Source organism: Anastrepha ludens, chromosome 4, assembly GCF_028408465.1.
Source record: "Anastrepha ludens isolate Willacy chromosome 4, idAnaLude1.1, whole genome shotgun sequence".
NCBI classification, from domain to species: domain Eukaryota; kingdom Metazoa; phylum Arthropoda; class Insecta; order Diptera; family Tephritidae; genus Anastrepha; species Anastrepha ludens.
In genome coordinates, this window is record NC_071500.1 from 40,168,957 (window position 1) to 40,191,758 (window position 22,802).

At 35.0% G+C, this 22,802-nt stretch overlaps 1 protein-coding gene across 1 annotated transcript in view; it reads left to right on the plus strand.

Moving 5' to 3' along the window:
- Positions 1-21,470, plus strand: part of LOC128862025 (uncharacterized) — a 453,726-nt gene extending 432,256 nt beyond the window's left edge. The window contains exon 28 of the mRNA XM_054100424.1: positions 21,078-21,470. Coding sequence (XP_053956399.1) covers positions 21,078-21,104 — 27 coding nt within the window. The 3' untranslated portion in view covers positions 21,105-21,470. The remainder of the gene's footprint in view (positions 1-21,077) is intronic.
- Positions 21,471-22,802: the final 1,332 nt, after the last annotated feature.

Genomic DNA, 22,802 nt, shown 5'->3' on the forward strand with positions numbered 1-22,802 from the left:
CATACATACATATGTATGTAAATGCTCCGAATACATAAACTATAAATTGACATACAATATAGAATAAGTGTTGATTTATCTTAAACCGTTATTTTTTTCTGAATGCAAATACCTCCTATTGACATGTACATACATATTATGTACTTATGTATATTTCATATACCATCATTTATTTACATATAAAGTATACGTTCATTTATGTACATATGTGTGTAATGAAAAACTTCATGAATTACTTTCAGAACTTTATTAAAATTTATTCGCGTCGCGCGCATGCACAAAACCTTTTGTTCACAGGCGCCGAAATAAACGCTCTGCGTATTTATCCTCCCCACGTGACCCGCCATCAATTCTCGGCACAAATTTTTTTTTTCGTTTTTAAATTTTTTTTTTTTTTAATGTAATCGTAAAAAAATTTGTAATAAATTTTATGTATCCGCTTATCATTTCAAAAGTAACAAAATGGTCAAAAAATAAGCAGTCGAAGAAATAAACGCACCGCCTATTTTTCCTCGCCACATGTTAGACTCGAGTTCAATTCCCGGCGCAAACTTTTTTTTATAAATTTTTTTTTTTTAAATCGTTTTTTTTTCATGTAATCGTAAAAAAATTAGTAATACATTTTATGAATCCGCTTATCATTTCAAAAGTAACAAAATGGTCAAAAAATAAGCATTCGAAGAAATAAACGCACCGCCTATTTTTCCTCGCCACATATTAGACTCGAGTTCAATTCCCGGCGCAAACTTTTTTTTATAAATTTTTTTTTTACGTATTCGCTTATTATTTCAAAAATGCGAAAATAGTAAAAATTTAATTGGTTTAATGTCGAGGTGAGAAATGTATTGTGTGTTGAGGTGAAAGATATGTGGTGTTTCTAATTTTTGTGTGGGCAAAAGTCAGTGAGGTGTCTATAAACTCGGTGTGCTAAATGACCTTATTACAAATCTTTCAAATCTCAATTGTACTAAAAAAAGCTCACAGTAACATTTGCACCTTCTCATTGCATTAACATTCTCTGATATTAATATGGATATGAAACGAAGGAGAATTTAAAATTAAAAAATTGCAAGAACACTTCTCTTTACTTTTCGCCAGGTCAAATAAGATTTTTGATAGTATCCATTGGGTGACCTTATTTCATAGAAGGAAGGTGGCGCTGGCTGATCTGTAAAAAGATCTCACTTAGGTCTCTAGTGCCCATTGCGTTACCAGTGCTATTTATGATATTTGGAGTCGAATTATTATCATAGAAGGAAAATTCAACTATTTTTGTGCGTTATTTTTGTACGTTTTTATAACAGCGAGAAGAACAAAGTTGAAAGTACACCATTTCTTTTTTTATCAGCTGCATATATATATTTTCTCTTAATATTACTATCAAGGAGTGAGTAAAAGTATTTAGAACCACTTTCTGAAAATTTAGTTTTTTGAAACTTTAAGGGCTTTTAAAAATTTAATGCGAAAATGTTTTTGTATTTATAATAATTTCAGCCGAATAATTAGGAAATGAAAAACTGAATATGCAGCATTACTAACATATATAAAATCTATATTTTAACGCCCACATTAAATTTTTCCTGAATAACTTTTACTATCGCAATCGCGAATGAGCGTTTTTCCGGATACATACATATGCGCGTAAAAAACCAATGCTAATGTGCTATTTTGTACGTATCTATGTATGTATGTCAAATAGAACAAATAACTTTTAACTGTTTATCTGTGTCAAAATTTATATCCAATGCATACCTTTATAGGAAACTGAGTATATAAGTTTAAGTTTATAGCATACATACATATGTATACAATTAAATAAATAGGAGGCATCCACGGTGGTGAGAATACAGGAGCTGGCGACATTTGCGAACCGCTATCGCGCTCTCAGTGAAACTGATTTGCTAACGTAATAACTGAATTTTGGTTTTAATTTTATTGTTGTATTATTTTTTATTTTTATTATTATTAATGAGCGAATTTATTCCACTACGCGGTTCTCTTTATTGTTTGTTCAATTGTTACATCAAAGCTAGAACTGTTCTCACGGATGGCGCAATTATTCTTGAGAGCCATCTATACTTTTGTGCTTCCGTACAATTATCTGCTCAAAAATTAACAGTAAGCATCCCTCTTCGTTGATTGCGCGCTCTATCGTTCCTGAGAAAGTATTATTATTATTATTTATTTGTTATCTATAATTAAAATTACAAAATAACTTTTAAGCACAAGCTACCAAGGCAATCGGCTTAGTCATATGGTTATAATACTTATTTCAAAAGGTTTAAATTAAGTGAAACATTTTAATATCTTTTAGAAAGTTAACAATTAGTCTTATATTAGATTCTGAGGGGTGTCGTAGGATTAGCGGGAGTGTGTTCTGTGTTTGAAATGCTTGAGAGCGTTGAGCGTGAAGATTTGGGCAATCTGATAAAATATGCTGAATTGTTAGGTTGTTATTGTTGCAGAAGTGGCACTTGGGTTGAGATTTCGATTGCAAAATATATTTATGCGTTATAAGTGTGTGCCCCAATCTGAGGCGTTTGAAGCATCTGTTGGCCCATGTTGAAGTATTGTATTTTAGATTTTTAACTACTTCTCTACCGGATAAAGCGCTATCACATCTTGGAAAAGTTTTACTTTGCCACTTTATAGCTTCATATTGACAACCAGATGTTTGCTATACGTTTTAATAACACGGGACACATCCGGTTAACATTTTGATCTTCTAGCGATTGTTACAAACCCAATTTGTAATCCATATACTAAGTATATTATACTTATAAGTACATACGCCAAAATCTTTTTTCACACGGTAGATAAATTGCTGAGGAAAGTCTGCAAAAAAATTTTATAAAAAAAACGTGGAACAAGAGTCAAATATAATTGATGTACGACGCCATATAAAAGAATTATAAATCTTTGGTGATAAATTTTGCACCACTTTGTACTTAATACGACTGGAAAATGTAAATATACCACCATTGGCCAAAAATTATGCTCCTAAAATATAAAATAGTATCGGCCACAACATGAAATGTATACAATTTCGCTTCGTGTTTTTACACCAAGGATAACGAAGCGTTAGGACGATGCAATACTATCGCTTTTAAGAAAATATTCGAAAGTTGAATCTAAAAAATTATACAATAATGCTGTGCAGCGAGGTGGCTTTATTTAAAAAAAACCCACACATATGATTTCTGAAACACTAAGTGTCGAAACTTATTATAGCATCTTAGACTCGATTACTCGCAATCAATCTAATAGATTTTTTAAACATAAAGGTATATTCCTTGGCTTTCAAACACTTCTTTCCGATAATACCTCGAGCCTAGACGATAACGTTATACTAAATTTGAAATACATTATGTTTTAAAGAGATGACTTGGAAGGAGATTTTGAGCAAGTCCAAATGGAATAAAACCTTTCATAAAAAATAATAATAATCAAATAATTTGCAATATGAAGTCCGATCAAAAGCGAAAAACAAATCTCAAAACTATCGAATTGTGCCAAAAAGAGCAACTCATCCTATAACAACTTACGAGAATAAAGAAAAAGTGTAAAATGCCATTAATTCATGCGTTTAAAGCAGCCTGAAGGCCGATTTTTTTAAACAACCTGAAATCACTTATTGTCCCTTAAATCACTCTGTACCAAATCGCATTTTTTAAGTAATTATAAAGATCGCCCATACACTCTATTAAATAAAACAAATAGCAGTTGATAACTAAAACGCCTTTTTGACTTAAAATTTCCGAAAAAAAATAAATAGGTTCTATTTTAGAACTACCATTGAGAGAAGAGGATTGTTTTAGTTCACTTCTTGCCGAACAATTTCTTTTCACGACTCCAAAAAGAAATTTGGTACAAAAAACAATAATAATTGGCCGTAATCTAGTGAGAGAGAGACAGAGAGAAAGTGTGTATTTAAGAAGTACAATGCACAAGAGCAGAAACTCGGGGGCAGCGCATCTATATACCTATAGAGCAAGGATCGTAAAAACATGAAAAAGAAAACAAGAATATTTTAACGAAAATTTATGATATTATATGAGCCTTAGGAATGCTACTCAGCACTTTAGAGTTTTGAATTCAAGAAATATAAATGTACATATGTATATGCTTTAACTGTATTCCGTTCATTGCATTTAGGGATGATGTGAAATCATACATATATGCAGACAAATAAACATACTGGTGTCAATATTCAAATATGCAAAACATACCTGAGTGAAACCAGATATGGAAAAGAAATCAAAGTAAATTAAATAGAAATTATTGCAACTATGTTGCAATTCAAAACAAAAGTAAAATATTTGGACGGTGCTGAGTAGGATATTAAGCATACGTATTTACGATATGTATGTTCCTATGGTATATTGAAGACTTAACATTTTTTTAAAGGCAGTCGTAGCCGAGCAGTAAATGCGACCAGTCATGGCCATTTAACAATAAAAAAAAGGCAGTTGTATGCCAACAGCAAATGTAGAACATATTAAAATTTAAAATAAATAGAATAAATTTAATATAAAAAACTTAACTGGCGCAGTCGAGAAACGAATCTAAAGAAACTCTTAAGAAAAGAAATTGACATTTGTGAAACGCCACGGAAAACTGGGAAGAAAATATACAAAATTCTCGCAGAGCCACAAAGCAGTGAGAAAAGGAAACGACAGTGAAAGAAACAGAAAGCCGCAAATAAAGAATATTCCATTGACACCAGGAGAAAACCAATACAGGAAGCTACCGAACAACAAAAACAAAACAACCATTTCAACACGTACCAGTGGGCACTCAGGAAAGATCTACCAACCCACAGCAAGTAAGTGAAAACCAAGGAGAAGCAGAGTGAATATTCGGGAGGATTTCGGTCCATCTATTGGCGTGAAAGGTATTTTTATTCTACACGGTAGAAAATGTCAGTAAATGGTTATACATATATAGAATATAATAAGTTGTTCTTAACATTTTGCAAAAGTTAGAATACTTGATTTAAAAATGATAGTGCGAATTCAAAAATGCAATAAAGAGGAACTGATCTTTTAAGTTTAAACCAAAAATATAATACTATATATGCGCAACTAATGGGGCAGGCTATGTTATTTGTAATTAAGATGAGGATATTCAAAATATTCATCTCTACATTATCTGTGAATATGAATTAAGATTTCTGTACACATTAAATATGATATAGACGTCATGAAATTATTCATCCAGCCTAGAGTCCAACTAAGAAATTCTTTCGAATTAAGTAAAAACTAATAATCAGGCTTGTTATGTATGCCGGTTCGGTAAAAGCAAATCTGTAATCAATGTAATTTTAGTTCCAATTAAATTTTATGTATTCTTTTCTTTTTTTTCAAAAAGAAAATGACCCAAAATATAGAGGCTTGCTTAGTAGCGATAACGCAATTATTGCAGCAAAATGCTGCATATCAAAGAACCACCTTAAGACAAAAAGTGGAAAAAGATTTAAAATATCTACAGCCTCTTGAAGGCAACACAAAAAAGTTGCCCTACTTTATTCAAGCAATTGATACGATTTTTGGGGATTATCCAGAGCAACAGGACCTGGTGTATAGAGTGGTTTTTGATCTAAAGATATCAGGATCAGCCAAAAATTCTCTTTCTCTGACCCCACCAGAAAATTGGGAGGAGTGTAAAAGAAAGTTAAAGCAGCATTTTCGGTCAACTAAAGACCAAATGTCGATAACAAACGACATAACAAATTTAAGAGTAGAGAGTTTAAGTTTGTCTCAATAAAAAAGGTAGGGAGATAATTGATAATATCACCGAATTTAGTGTTTTAAGTGAAAATGGTGATGCGATGAAGGAGATATTCACGGGAATGCTCATTCAAAGAATAAAACAATTGGCGGCAGGTACGTTTACCTGCACCGTAAGAAACATAGTGTCATGGCCGCAGATGTCGGCTTGTATATATAATTTTATTGGCTTGGATGCTGGAAATCTGAATCCAATGCTCATATCCAGAAATACAAATAGGCCGTCAGGAAATTTTAATCCTCGACCTCTTTATAATCAGGTTAATAATAATAGTAGACAGAATGCCAATTTTAGGCATAAGAACGGCAACAATGCGGAAGCCAATAATTTAGGCGCTGCTCAAAATACATTTAATCAAAATAATTATCGTGCACCAAATTGATCACGACAATATAATAAACAGGGTAATTCGCAATATTATAGGCAAGGTAGCCAACAATCAATCAACCGACCACAAAACATTGCAAATAGACAGAATTATTCTCAGCAGACAAGGCGTTCAAATAGGCCTCAACCCATGGACGTCGATGCTGCAAGTCAAGCAGAAGCTGCGAACACAAACGAAGAGTTTTTTACATACTAGCCTCGGGTGGTCAAAATAAAATTTTAGTAATATTGGCGTTGTTCAATAAAAAATTTTTAACTTTGCTGGATCCAGGATCTACAATTAGTATATTATTATGAAGAAGAAAACTTTCGAAGAATATAGATTACCGGTTATTGAAGGAAATAATATAATAGTGAGTACCTTACATGGTAATAGGTAGGTAGGTAAGATGGCAAGAGTACCTCAGGTACTCTACAAGTAGCACTTACGTGCCGTTTTGATACCATAAAGGGAGGAGATAAAACCGTCTACAGCCATCCAGTGCTGTTGATGTAGCGGAGGAGAGAAAAGGGATCTAGGCTGGAGAATTTCATCAACTCATCCCCAAAGGGGAGGCTGAGGAATCTCAAGCGCCTAGCCGCCAAAGCCGGACATCTGCAGAGAAAGTGTTCCACAGTCTCTTTCTCTGTAGGATCCCCACAGCTTCTGCAATGGGGGTTGTACGGAATTCCAAGCTTCTCCGCGTGAGTGCCGATCACCCAGTGGCCAGTGATCACCGCAATGAGCTTGGAAATTGAACGGCGGGGGGTTCCCATCACCTTAAGCGTTCTGTTTATATCGTATTGCGGCTATAGTGCTTATATGGTAATATTAAGGGCACAATGAAAGAGTTAGTTCTCCTTGCCCATCAGAATTTCAATATGTTGATAATGCTAGAATGAAGTGGTTGAAGATGGATTTTGATAAACCATACGATTTGTTGTTGGGAAATGATTTTATATTAAAAAATGTCAAGATAATTGACATAGAAAAGGAGGAAATTGAACTCCTTAATGGTGTCAAAATACCATTCTTCTCAAAAACGATCCAAGAGCAGGTTTATCCATTGGAGTCGGGGAAGCTGCAAAATATTCAACTTAATCATCTAAAATCAGATGAACGTAAAAGAGTTGAAAAATTGCTAAAAAAATTAAAAAAATAACTTTAAAGATGGGGATATACTGACTAATACAAAATCAGTGGTCCATGAAATAAAGACAATAACAAACCAACAGATTAATTCAAGAATTTATAGGTTACCTCCGAAACATGAAGAGGTCAGACAAATAAAAGAATTGGAGAAACAGGGTATAATTCAGAAAAGCAGGAGTAGGTATAGCTCTCCTATTATAATAGTGCCGAAAAAAGAAGATAATTCAGAAAATAAAAGGTTTTGTTTAGTGGTTGATTACCGTAGGCTTACTCAAATAACCATTGACGATAAGTATCCCTTGCCAAATATTCCCGGAATCTTGGACAAGTTGGGCAAAGCACAGTACTTTGGCACTCTTGATCTTGCAAAAGGTTACCATCAAATTTTAATAGCATCTAAGGCTATTGAAAAAGCAGCTTTTGTTTCTCCATTGGGTTTGTATGAATATGTCAGAATGCCATTTGGGTTGAAAAACGCCCCAGCTACTTTTCAAAGGTTAATGAATGACATATTAAGAGACTACATAAATAAAATTTGTGTTGTCTATTTAGACGACATTTTAATATTTTCGACTTCATTGAAATAGCATTTGAATTCCTTAGAAAAATTTTTTTTCAAAATTGCAAGAGCACAATTTAAAAATGCAAGCTGATAAATGCAGTTTCTTAAAGAAAGAAACGAAATGTTTAGGTCATACGTTGACCAAAGAAGGAATAAAACCTAATTGCGGTAATTTTAGATTTAAAGGTACTGAGGACCGAAAGACAATTAAAAAGCTTTTTAGGAGCTACAGGGTATTACAGAAAATTTATAAAAGATTATTCAAAAATAGCGTACCCAATGATTAAATATTAAAAAAAAGGGTGTAAAATAAACCCCAAAGACTCGCAATATATTTCGAGTTTTGAAAATCTCAAATCTCTCATTTCTTCCCATCCGATTCTTAAGTACTCAGAGTATGATAAAGAATTTTCAATTACAACCGATGCAAGTGAGTACGCTATTGGCGCAGTGCTGTCGCAACAAGGACAGACGGTATGCTATATTTCTAGAACTCTTAATAATCATGAGCAAATTAATGCTACTATCGGTAAAGATTTTCTGGCCATTATTTATGCAATCACATACTTCAGACCATACATATACGGAAATAAATTTAAAATAGTCACTGACCACTGCCCAATTGTATATTTAAATAATAAATATGTACAAGGGTAAAGAATTTTCACAACATCACCAGAGGTGGCTTCTAAAATTACAAGAATACAATTATGAAATAGAATATGTGAAAGGAAAAAATAATGTGGTCGCAGATTTTTTGAGCAGAATTGAAAATTCTCCGAAAATAAATGATAATATATTAATTATAAAGAATCGAATTTTGAAATGTCCGATACGATACATTGCGCAGAGGAAGAATTATTGAACCATTTTGCTATAAAGGAAGAGATTGTCAATAAATATAATATACAAATTATAATAACATATAGCCCTCAAGCTGAAGTTGAGTTAAGTTGTATGGTAGGAAAATAATTGAGGTTGACCCACTGAATAGTGAAAACACATTAAGAATTATATTCGAGAGGCACATTAGGGGAGGCAAAGTAGGAATCTTTTCTGAAGTTGAAGAGCAGGATTAACATAAAATTCAACTGTTGTTGATGTCCATGTTCTCCTGTAATAGCAAACTGGATTTCGTAAAGTGTACAAAAAGAGCAACAGATATATTGCAGGAAGAAGAATTACATAGACAAATCTCTTTGTATCACAGTAATGAGTCGATGCACACTGGCATTGGAGAAACATACAACACATTGAAAGACAAAATATTTTATCCTTAATTCAGGCAGCATATTCAGTTAATAATAAATAACTGTGAAAAATACCAACTAATAAAATATGATAGGAAACCTACAAAGCCTAAATTCGTTTTGACAGAAACCCCTACGGATAAAAACGAAATTATCCATATTGATATATTTCATTTCAACAAACATTCGTTTGTTACCACAATAGATAAATTGACCAAATTTGCAGCAGCATATATAAAAACTGATAGGAATTGGAGGTCAAAGAAAACTATATTGATAGAACAATTCGCAAAATTCGGAAAACCGAAGAAAGTAATAATGGATAATGAGTTTAGAGCAGAATAATTAATACAATATTTAAATACTGAAAATATTGAGGTCCATCTGACAAAACCCAATAATCACACTGGTAACGCAGGCATTGAGAGGCTTCAATCAACCCTGTTGGAGAAACTAACAGGAATTGGTTTTTTTTTTTATTGAAACGTTATAAAATTTATATAATAGGACTATGAATAAGTTCGTGCGGTTTTTTTCGAAATTTGAAACTTTATTGACGTAAAATGGTTACAAATTTAATATTCAAAATATTGTCCATCGCTTACTACTACTTTTTCCCATCTTTCTGGCAATTCACGGATTCCCTTTGTGAAAAATTCGGTCGGTTTTGCCGCAATCCACGAATCGATCCATTTTTTGACTTCATCGTAATTACGGAAGTGCTGGTCAGCCAGGCCATGTTGCATCGATCGGAAGAGATAGTAATCGGATGGCGCAAGGTCTGGACTATACGGCGGGTGGGGTAGGACATCCCATTTGAGCGTTTCTAAGTATGTTTTGACCACTTGTGCAACATGTGGCCGAGCATTGTCATGTTGCAAAATAACTTTGTCGTGTCTATCGGCGTATTGCGGCCGTTTTTCTCGCAGTGCTCGGCTCAAACGCATCAATTGTCGTCGGTAGACATCCCCCGTAATCGTTTCATTCGGTTTCAGTAGCTCATAATACACAACACCCAGCTGGTCCCACCAGATACACAGCATAACCTTCAGGCCATGAATATTCTGCGCCGACGTCGATGTTGAAGCATGGCCAGGGTATCCATACGTTGCCCGACGTTTTGGATTGTCGTAATGGACCCACTTTTCATCGCCAGTCACAATTCGATGCAAAAAACCCTTTCTTTTGTGCCGTTGAAGCAGTTGTTCGCATGCCATAAAACGGCGTTCAACGTCTCTTGGCTTCAATTCATACGGCACCCAATGGCCTACCTTTCGGATCATTCCCATGGCTTTTAAACGTTTGGAAATGGTTGATTGATCAACTCCCAAAGTTTTTGCAACCTCTTCTTGCGTTTGAGCCGGATCTTGATCGAGCAATTCCTCCAATTCGGTATCCATGAACTTTGGCGGCGCACCCTCGCGTTCTTCGTCTTCCAAGCCAAAATCACCACTTTTAAAGCGTGCAAACCACTTCTGGCACGTTCGCTCAGATAGAGCATGCTCACCATAAACTTCCACCAAGATACGATGACTTTCGGCTGCTTTTTTCTTCATATTAAAATAATGAAGAAGAATTCCCCGCAAAAACACATTATTTGGCACGAAATTCGACATTTTCAAGTGTGGTAAAAATATTGTTGTTTACGCTTCAAATAAAAAACTTATACTGACGTTTGTGCCTTACGACAGTAGCTCTCCAATGAATGTTTGGAAATGTGGATCGATGGAATAATAATCAAGTTACGCCATCTGTTGTAAAACCGCACGAACTTATTCATAGTCCTATTAAGTTGCTTTCATTTTGATATGCTTTTTCCTTTTGAGCTTTGCATCCAAAGTCATACCCAAGTATTTTGCTGTATGACTATACGGAACAGTAGCAGATTATATTTTCACTGGGTTATAGGTTATTTTCTTGTTTGTAAAGTCTACGTGAAACGACTTGCTTTCATTTAGTTTGATTCTCCAGTTTTCAGTCCATGCGACAACTTCGTCTATCGATGCATGTAACTTTCTAGTTGATTCATTTGCGTTATTTCCATAGGCTAAGATACACACAGGAATTGATGATGCAAGCCTTTCAAAGGAAATGAGGATGCAGATCGTTATAGCGAACTATAATGATCGATATCACTCAACCATTAAATGTTCTCCAAGGTTCGCCAAAGAAAGCATTTGTCCATCCATATTATTGGGAGGTTGAATTAGTTTTAAAGGTGACACACAGATGGCGCTATTTATCACTTTAACGCGTTGGCAATACTGAATATATATTCATGACAAAGCCTCATCCCTAGGCTTTGTTTATCAGTATCTGTCATTTCGCTGAAGTATAAACAACGCAGTGTTTTCGTGCTCCGAGTATGTCAACTTTCGTGCCGTCGAAACGCAATTTGCGGGAAGCTTTGCTTTTCTGCTTCAATTTGAAAAAAAATACAGCCCAAGCCCGTGAATTGCTGCAGGAGGCCTACCCAGACCATACTCCGTCGATTTCAACATGTGAGTACTGGTTTCGACGATTCAAAAGTGGTGATTTTCACACCGAAGACAAGGAGCGTCTTGGCCAACCCAAAAAGTTCGAGGACGCGGAATTGGGGGAATTGGTAAACGAGGACTCGTGCCAAACCCAAGAAGAGCTTGCTGAATCATTGGGCGTTGATAAATCAACCGTTTGCAAGCGTCTAAAAGCGATGGGAATGATCCAAAAGCAAGGGCATTGGGTCCCGTACGAGTTGAAGCTGCGCGACGTCGAACGGCGATTTTTTACGTGCGAATTGCTGATCGAGCGACAAAATCGGAAGGGTTTTTAGCATCGGGTGGTGACTGGCGACGAAAAATGGATCCACTACGATAATCCAAAACGCAAAAAATCATGGGCTTTGCCCGGCCACGCATCAACGTCGACGGCCAAGCAGAATATTTACGGCAAGAAAATCATGCTCTGCATTTGGTGGGATCAGGTCGGCGTCGTATATTTTGAGCTGCTCCAACCGGGCGAAACAATCACGGGGGATCGTTACCGACTGCAATTGATGCGTTTAAGCCGGGCATTGAAAGAAAAACGGCCGGAAACGGTAAAAAGGCACGACAAGGTTATTTTGCAACATGACAACGCTCGGCCGCATGTTGCTCAACCTGTCAAAAAATACCTTGGAACGCTTGGCTGGGAAGTGTTACCCCACCCGCCGTATAGTCCAGACATAGCTCCCTCCGATTATCATTTGTTCCGGCATATGAGTCTCGATTTGGCGGACCAGCGGTTCTCCTCGTACGAGGCTACCAAAATATGGGTTGAGTCATGGATAGCCAAGCAGCGGCCAGAATTTTGGAGAAACGGCATCCGGAAATTGCCCGAAAGTTGTAGCTAGCGATGGCCAATACTTCAAATAAAATATTTTGTACCGTTTTTTCACAATAAAGCCCCAAATCTTCGAAAAAAAACTTTAAAACTAATTCAACCTCCCAATACAAGATATAATTAATTCGGCAAAAAAAACATAATAGCAATAGAGAAGATTATACAGAAAATAGAATCAGACCCATACAAAATTACAAAAGAGTAAGACATAAGGACCAACCATATTTCCGAATTAATCCTTTGCAAAACGTCCATCCTTCTAATATAAAAAGACCACAAAATTTTGCGAACATACCTAATCTGGACACAGAAAATAATTATGATGATGATAGGTTTAGTATCATAGTCCATAATGGAGATACTGATTGAGAGAAATTGAGAAAGAGTATTATTTAATTTTTTTTTATTGCTTTTCCTCTTGTAAGTTTTTTTTTTTTTTTCATTTTGTTTTCAGACAATGTGGCGTAAAATATTTTATCTCATGCTAGTGAGCATGGGAGCAGCGAGGGGATTTTTGCAGGTAACCCCGATATTGAACGAGGCAGGGTACACCATTGTACGAATAGGACAGGTAGACGTGGCTAACGAGCCAACAACCATATTGCATATTATCCAGCCACAAGAAATTTTAGAAGTTGTGGAGGAGTTAGGGAAGGAAATCAAAAATACTAATATGACAGAAAAGAAGTTTTTGCTAAATGAAATTGAGGCATTGGAAGCAAAAATAAGAACGATTCGACCCCAAAAGGGCGGTAGATACAGGAGAGGATTAGTGAACGCAGCAGGAAGGGCATATAATTGGTTGTTCGGATTAATGGACGACGAAGATAGACAGGAGGCTTTAGGATATTTGGAAGCGCAGAAAGAAAATAATCATAATATTATTGAAACAGTTAATAAGCAAATAGCAATAAATAATCATTTTAATGATAGTATAGACTTGATTAGAAAACCAATAAACGAAGATAGGGAGAAAATAAAGAAATTTGTAAAAAGCATGAATGAACAGAATAAAAAAATCTTGTTTAATGATTTTATAAATAAATTGAGATATTTGGAAAGTAGGGTTAATGATATGCAGCACAGCATTGCTGCGGCCAAATTTAATATGGTCCACCCAGGAATTTTAACTAAGGAAGAAATTGATCACTTCCAAATAGATTTTTATAATTAAAAAAAATGGCAAAAATGGGAGTGCTAGCATATAAAAATCAATCACTCATAGTTCACTCTATTGCCAAACAAAAAGAAATTACAAATAAAAGCAGAAAACGAATATTTAATAACCATTAATGAAACAAATCTATATATATAAAAATTCAGCCGTTTTTCGCGTTGTGATGAACTTTACGGAGAATGGCTCAACCGATTTTAACCAAACTTTGCCACATTGAAGAGACACATGTGGAGAAGGTTTGTGTTTTGAAATTTTAAGAATCGGATACCATGATTTCTATAGTATAGAGTATTTTTCATACCGTTCCGTGACTAGGGTCTCGAGATATAGGCCAAAACGTGGACCCGGGTAACCCTAGGATGTGTTTGTACAATATGGGTAGCAAATGGAAGCTGTTGATGATTTCTATAGTATAGAGTATTTTTCATACCGTTCCGTGACTAGGGTCTCGAGATATAGGCCAAAACGTGGACCCCGATAACTTAAGGATGTGTTTGTACAATATGGGTAGCAAATGGGAGCTGTTGATGATTGCTATAGTATAGAGTTTTTTTAATGCCCCTCCGTAACTAGGGTCTCGAGATATAGACCTAAACGTGGACCTGGATAACCCTAGGATGTGTTTGAACCACATGAGTATCCATTGTAAGTTGTTGATAAATGCTAATGAAAATAGGACTTTTCTTTTCGCTGGGTAACTAAGGACTCCAGATATAGACCAATTGGGAACTCGCCTTCAGGTTAAGAGATTGCATTCTTATGTACTACAACCAGTTAAAATGGTCCACGAACAGGTAAATAATATTTTCAGTGTGTTGACATTTCATCATTTGTAGAAATTTCTTAAGACACATTTTCCACTTATTTTCAGGTCTACATGCACAGAAAAAAGTTAGTACCACGAATTTTTATTCTTATGGATTGATGGTTCGTCCACAAGAACAAAATTATATCTTGAGATGTCATAAACTATATCATCAGTACATCGTTGATATGAATGCCAAAATAGAAACAGAACGTCTTAATTTCATTCGTTTCAACCAAGCAAAATTAAGATCTGAACAATATATTCATTTGCAAGATGCGATAGCGAATGATGCTAATATTAATGGCATCGGACATTTAACTATATTGCCATCTTCGTATATTGGGAGCCCACGGAATATGAACGAATATGCACAAGACGTAATGTGTTATGTACGAAAATACGGTCGACCGGATCTGTTCATTACATTTACATGTAATCCGCAGTGGGATGACATCAAAAACAATTTATTTGCAGGACAGTCGACAACCGATCGTCATGACATTACTGCGCGTGTGTTTCGGCAAAAATGTAAAGCACGTATTGGTTTAATTGTGAAATTATATGTATTTGGGGAGGTGCGTTGCCATATGTACTCCATCGAATGGCAGAAAAGGGGATTGCCGCACGCTGGCGACTAAATAATTTGGCTGGTACATAAAATAACTCCGGATCAAATGGATAACCTTATATCAGCTGAAATTCCTAATCACACTGCTGATCTTGAGTTATTTCAAGTTGTCGTTACCCAAGGCAATTTACTTCAGACACAATAACGGGCAATGACGGATATCCGTTGTATCGGCGTAGATCACCTAATGATAATGGCAAAACGGAAACCATTAGAATGCATAACCAGGAAGTTGAAGTTGATAATCGTTGGGTGGTTCCGTATTGTCCATTATTATCGAAAATATTCAACGCACATATAAATGTTGAATATTGTAACTCCGTAAAATCCATCAAATACATATGCAAATATATCAATAAAGGAAGTGACATGGCAGCATTTGGAGTTGCAAATCGAAATGATGAAATTACTAATTACCAAATGGGAAGATACATTAGTAGCAACGAAGCAGTTTGGAGAATATTATCATTTCCGATTCATGATCGCCATACAGCTGTTATTCATTTGTCAGTCCATTTAGAAAATGAACAAAGTGTTTATTTCACTGAAAATACTGCTCAACAAATGGCCGAACGACCACCAGCAACAACACTAACTGAATTTTTCAACTTATGTGAAACAGATTCATTTGCAATAACATTGCTTTATTCAAATGTTCCTAAATATTATACTTGGAATGCATCATCAAGGTCCTGGGTACGAAGGCAACGAGAAATACCTTTAGATGGATATCCAGGGTGATGCAATCGGACGACTTTACACTGTACATCCAAGTAAACTGGAATGTTTCTATTTACGTTTACTCTTAGGGTGCGGCCAGAGTGAACGCTGAAAGCCGAGCCGAGATTGTCAGTGCGAGAAAACTGATTACATACAAGTCAATACAAATAAGCTTTTGTATAACACAGTGAGCGCCGACAAGAGCAAAGAGCAAAGCCGATGAGTGCGAGAAAACAGTTTCAAAGCGTTTTGCTCGCTTTTTTGGATTGTTGATGTTTACTTTTTAGAGTGCAGTTGTGTTTTTAACACACTTTTATTAGGTCGGGTTGTATGTATGTGTGTATGTATGTATGTAACGGAATCTTTGAGCTTAATTTTCACTGGCTTCTAAAAATCTGATCGACTTGAAATTTTGCACACCTTTCAAGGACCGATGACAATGCAATAATTTGATAAAAGTTTTCCATTATCCTTATTAGGATTGTCAGGATTAATATTTTCTTTTTTTACCTGTGGGCAAAAAGTAAGGTGAATTTGCTTGTAAAATGAAAAATCTTTATTTATTCTTGTAAATCAATTTCATCCCCTTCAAAATAATCCCCTCTCGATAAAATACACCTATGCCAACGATTTTTCCAATCCCCGAAACATGCCAAATAGTCCATTTCCGGTATAGCCATCAGCACCTTCTTCGATTCAGCTTCATATTTTTCTTTCGCCCAGCGAAGCGGGTGAGGGTCCGCTAGTTTAAGTTATAAAAAAGACATTGCCTTGAAAGACCTAAAAAGAAGTAAAAATTGTATATTTGAAAATGATTGTTTTTTTGAAATAAATAACAAAACTAAAATATTAATCATTGGTGACGATATGATATTGATCGCCAATGCATACGAAACAATTTTAAAGCAAAATTGTGACAATAAAAATATTGTGCTAAAAAATAATTTCCTCATAACTTTTAAAAATTGTAAAATTGAATTAAATAACGAAATTTTTGAAAACAATAAAGTGGAATTTGCAGAAAAATTCCACTACCCGGTAAAAATGTTAAATCAAAGTTATGAGCAGGATTAAAGTTTAAATTGATTGAAGAAAAAAATATTGAGAATGTTAAAGAAATTAAAGAATTGAAATACCATAAAAATGTTTCATATGCTATAAATGTAATAATGAATAAGTTCGTGCGGTTTTACAACAGATGGCGTAACTTGATTATTATTCCATCGATCCACATTTCCAAACATTCATTGGAGAGCTACTGTCGTAAGGCACAAACGTCAGTATAAGTTTTTTATTTGAAGCGTAAACAACAATATTTTTACCTCACTTGAAAATGTCGAATTTCGTGCCAAATAATGTGTTTTTGCGGGGAATTCTTCTTCATTATTTTAATATGAAGAAAAAAGCAGCCGAAAGTCATCGTATCTTGGTGGAAGTTTATGGTGAGCATGCTCTATCTGAGCGAACGTGCCAGAAGTGGTTTGCACGCTTTAAAAGTGGTGATTTTGGCTTGGAAGACGAAGAACGCGAGGGTGCGCCGCCAAAGTTCATGGATACCGAATTGGAGGAATTGCTCGATCAAGATCCGGCTCAAACGCAAGAAGAGGTTGCAAAAACTTTGGGAGTTGATCAATCAACCATTTCCAAACGTTTAAAAGCCATGGGAATGATCCGAAAGGTAGGCCATTGGGTGCCGTATGAATTGAAGCCAAGAGACGTTGAACGCCGTTTTATGGCATGCGAACAACTGCTTCAACGGCACAAAAGAAAGGGTTTTTTGCATCGAATTGTGACTGGCGATGAAAAGTGGGTCCATTACGACAATCCAAAACGTCGGGCAACGTATGGATACCCTGGCCATGCTTCAACATCGACGTCGGCGCAGAATATTCATGGCCTGAAGGTTATGCTGTGTATCTGGTGGGACCAGCTGGGTGTTGTGTATTATGAGCTACTGAAACCGAATGAAACGATTACGGGGGATGTCTACCGACGACAATTGATGCGTTTGAGCCGAGCACTGCGAGAAAAACGGCCGCAATACGCCGATAGACACGACAAAGTTATTTTGCAACATGACAATGCTCGGCCACATGTTGCACAAGTGGTCAAAACATACTTAGAAACGCTCAAATGGGATGTCCTACCCCACCCGCCGTATAGTCCAGACCTTGCGCCATCCGATTACTATCTCTTCCGATCGATGCAACATGGCCTGGCTGACCAGCACTTCCGTAATTACGATGAAGTCAAAAAATGGATCGATTCGTGGATTGCGGCAAAACCGACCGAATTTTTCACAAAGGGAATCCGTGAATTGCCAGAAAGATGGGAAAAAGTAGTAGTAAGCGATGGACAATATTTTGAATATTAAATTTGTAACCATTTTACGTCAATAAAGTTTCAAATTTCGAAAAAAAACCGCACGAACTTATTCATAGTCCTATTAACAATAACAATGTGTTTATTGCTCTTATTGATTGTAATATTTGTATATTGGAAAAGAAAAAATATGAAAGTAAAAATTCTAAATAAAAGAAATTATAATGAAGGGGAAATTATGTTAATGGAAACTAATCCCAAACAAAATGCAATTGTAAATGAAAGAACTCAGGAAAGTTCTAACTCTAACGGTGGGGGAGTTATGTGGAATGGTCCCGCTCTCCCACATAAAAACATGAAAAAAAACAAGAATATTTTAACAAAAATTTATGATGTTATATGAGCCTTAGGAATGCTACTCAGCACTTTAGAGTTTTGAATTCAAGATATATAAATGTACATATATTATGTATATGCTTTAACTGTATTCCGTTCATTGCATTTAGGGATGATGTGAAATCATACATATATGCAGACAAATAAACATACTGGTGTCAACATTCAAATATGCAAAACATACTTGAGTGAAACCAGATATGGAAAAGAAATCAAAGTAAATTAAATAGAAATTATTGCAACTATGTTGCAATTCAAAACAAAAGTAAAATATTTGGACGGTGCTGAGTAGGATATTAAGCATACGTATTTACGATCTAAATATGTATGTTCCTATGGTATATTGAAGACTTAACATTTTTTTAAAGGCAGTCGTAGCCGAGCAGTAAGTGCGACCAGTCATGGCCATTTAACATTAAAAAAGGCAGTTGTATACCAACAGCAAATGTAGAACATATTAAAATTTAAAATAAATAAATAGAATAAATTTAATATAAAAAACTTAACTCGCGTGCGAGCAGTACACTCAACACAGGTATTCTTACGCTCTTAAAATCAGTCGTTATTATAATCCTAATTCTTATGCTACAGACATACATATTTGGATATATGAATTAAATGATTGACAAAAGTCCTAAAAGTATAAATTACTAGCTATTACCGCGGCCCCGCTCGCGTAGGAGTAGTTTTGAGGGATTTAGGATATGTATATATAAGAGTTACAAACAATAATTTCATAGAAAATATATTTTTATTAATAACCATAATATTACAATACCCGGCATCCGTTGCTATGCCTCGTTGAATAAAATCAAAACAATCAGAAAAATATCAAACAAAATTATTTTTATTAATTTTCTATCTCAAACCGTTTTTGAACTTTGCATTTGGATCATAGTTGAACAGCTTATGCGGATTATGAAGTCTAGAGTATGCTATAAATAGTGGGGAATAGGAAAAACTAAGACTTTTTAGATTAAATTTAAGCAAATATTCGATTATTAGTGACGAATGAGAGTGGTGGCGCGGCCTGGGGGCTGTGGGAAGGGAGTTCCATCATAAAAACATGCCTATAACCTTCATTGGGTGAAAATATGAATGTATAAAAATTTTTACGTCATTTGGTGTTGTCGTTTCGTAGTGATGCGCGGACAACGTACAGACTTTCACCTTTATATTATAGATAATATAGGGTGGGCCATGTAAAATTTGCTTTTTGAATCGGCTATAAAAAAAAACTAATCAATATTTTTTCAAACTTTTTTTTTTTATTTTGAAGGTTGAACATTGTCATTTATGAATGAAAAATAATATCGTTCAAATGACTGCCACGATTGGCTTTACAGTAGGCCATTCGATCAACGCACTTTTTAAGCACATTTTCGATTGTTTGCATAGCATTTGTCCTTAACGGCTCCCCACAAAAAATAGTCCAACGGGCTTAAATCATAGCTCCGAGGCGGCCAATTGATATCGGAATTCAAAAACGGTAGCCAAAAGTTCGAGTGTAACTTTGGGAGTGTGACAAGTTGCACCGTCCTGTTGAAATCAAATGTCGTCCATGTCATCCTCTTCAATTTTTGGAAACAAAAACTCATTGAGCATGTCACGGTAACGCTCGCCATTTACTGTAACCGCGGAAGAAGAAGAAGACTCACCACTTTGGAAATAGGTTTTCAATATTTCCCAATTTAGTTCAAGCGTATAGCGTCCTATTTCGTAAATGTCAAACCTTTAAGTAAATTATGAACACATTTGACATGTCATTTGTGTTACCATTCTCAAACAAATAGGTGGTTCAAAAAGCAAACGCTATATGGCCCACCCGGTAAGTCCCAAAGGTATAAATTATAAATTAAATTAATTTTCTTAGTCTTTAATTTAATTTAGTATGCATTTTTCATTTTTGACACATTTGGTTTTTAAAAATTCTTTTCATGTCTTTGTTTAATCCCTTCTGATTTGGATTTAGTTTTTTCATTAAAAAAACATTTTATTTTTTGCTTACTATTAATTGTTTCTAGAGCAGTAAGAGAATTGTATACATACAATCTTCCAACGTTTTGTACCACTCCCCTTTCAATACTATTCTGAAGTATTTGATGTGCCCTAACCACTAAGCTCGACGCCCGGTATTGTTCAAATGCGGTCCATCAAAATTTGCACCAACTGAGTATCCCAATACTAACTCTAATAAATAACCCTGGTTCGCCCTGTATTCCGCCTCTCGCCATATTCGTGACATGTTCTCTCAAGAGCCGGATCATCTTAAGAAAATGACATTATTATTTAAAATTTTATAGCATTACCTGCATTACTCGCTACTATAGGCCATTTTATTATACATATTATATAATAAATAATTATTAATATACAAAAACTTAAATATGTCACATTGTGCAATTCCTACACAAATACACGTTACAAGCCACCATTAAATTAAAATTACTTACTTACTCTTAAAATTACTTGCTCAATAATAAAAATATCTCTACTAAATTACCAATATTCTCTTTTTTCACTTGCTAATCTAAATCTTTTTCAGTGTCAGCTATTCTTCGGTCGAACTTAAGCAAAAACATTTTACTCGACATAACTATCAAAATCGTTTTTAGCTCATCTTGCATATGTTTAGCAGAAATAAATTCTCTACTGCACCAAATAACAGCGTGAACTAAGAGGGGCTTGTGAAAGAAATCGACAAGTTTCAATTTTCGCTTAACGAACATATAAACACATACATCTAAATATCTATGAAAAACCAACAAACAAAAAATTAGATTTATTTTCAGTCAGGTAGCATATTCGTAGCTATAAAACTTAACTTAAATGTTATCTACATATGTACTAGCATATTTAATTAAAATACTTACCTTACTCACGTATAAACTTACATACATACCTAAATATATCAAAATGAGGTTGACGTTGTGTTAAACACAAAGTAAGCAAATAAAAGTTTACATATTTCCAAAATTTAAGGTGAAATACAAATACCCTGTATGCATATGCAATTATTTTAAAAACTGAAATTAGAAATTAATACCTACATTTAATGTACTAAAAAAAAGGGAATCTAATTCAATTTAAATCTTTGTATTTACTTATACATACTAACATTTACACGAATTACAAACTACAAACCATTAGCAAATTTTCAGCAAAATATATTAATGTATTGTATTTACATATTTATGTTGATGTTCACGAAGGAATCTCGATGTTTTAGTAAATAAGTATTGTAGGTGAATTGGGACAAAAAGCCCAAAAGTATACATGCATACATACACATATAATACATCCAAATACATCCAGTAGGTGAATTAGTAGGTGTATAGTACGTAGTGTTTAGCTCAGTACAAAATAGTGGAAGTCACGAAAGTAAAGCCCTTTATCAATATACTATTTTTGGTAACTTTCAAAAAGTTTAGTAGACTTGTCGTGGTAACTTCGTTCTATCAATATCACATGCATAAATCAATATCCAGAATTGTAGATTCACCCATAAATACCTTTGTGTGACTTTTCTACCAAAAATATAGCTACCTATGCGGTTTCCCCTTAATTTACTGATTGAATTGGTTTTTCTATGAATCTTTTTTGTGAATTTTTGCAGAGAAATTAGCCGGGAAAGAATCTTTTTTGCTTCAGACGCTCTCGGTTGCCGCCGAAAACAATGGAGTCTTTGAGGCAAAAGTAGAGGAAATTTGCCAAATCACAGGACAGCTTGAACTCTGACGATGGTGGTGACATCCCCCTTATTCAGAGGGTAAATAATTCGTGTTCTCTTTCGATCTCATTACAGGTGGACTCCAACTTTCACCAGCTTGCATGAAGGTAAATTTCGTAAAATATAAGGGTGAGATTCACGATAAAACACCATCTCCTATTCTGTTAATAAGCTTGCAGCTCTCTATCTACGCTGACAGGTTTTAGTTATTCTAAATAAGAGCGCACTTCTCAATTAGGCGCAAATAAACTGGCATCGTGGTATTAACAAATTACCATGACAATACAACAACTAAATTTAAAGTATGTAGAAAAGTATTTGTCTTCATAATTTACACGTAATTGTGAATTGGGGTAGTATTTTATTACTTGAATTTAAAAAAATTAATTTCCAAGTCAATCGAGAAAGTCAAGAAATGGATTGCTCATTTTAATTTTGGAGCACTGATTGCCGTCTCTCTCATCATCATTTGCACTGCACTAGCATTACTATGTCCCCTACATGTACACTGAAGAGCAAAACTGTAACAAAATGTAATAC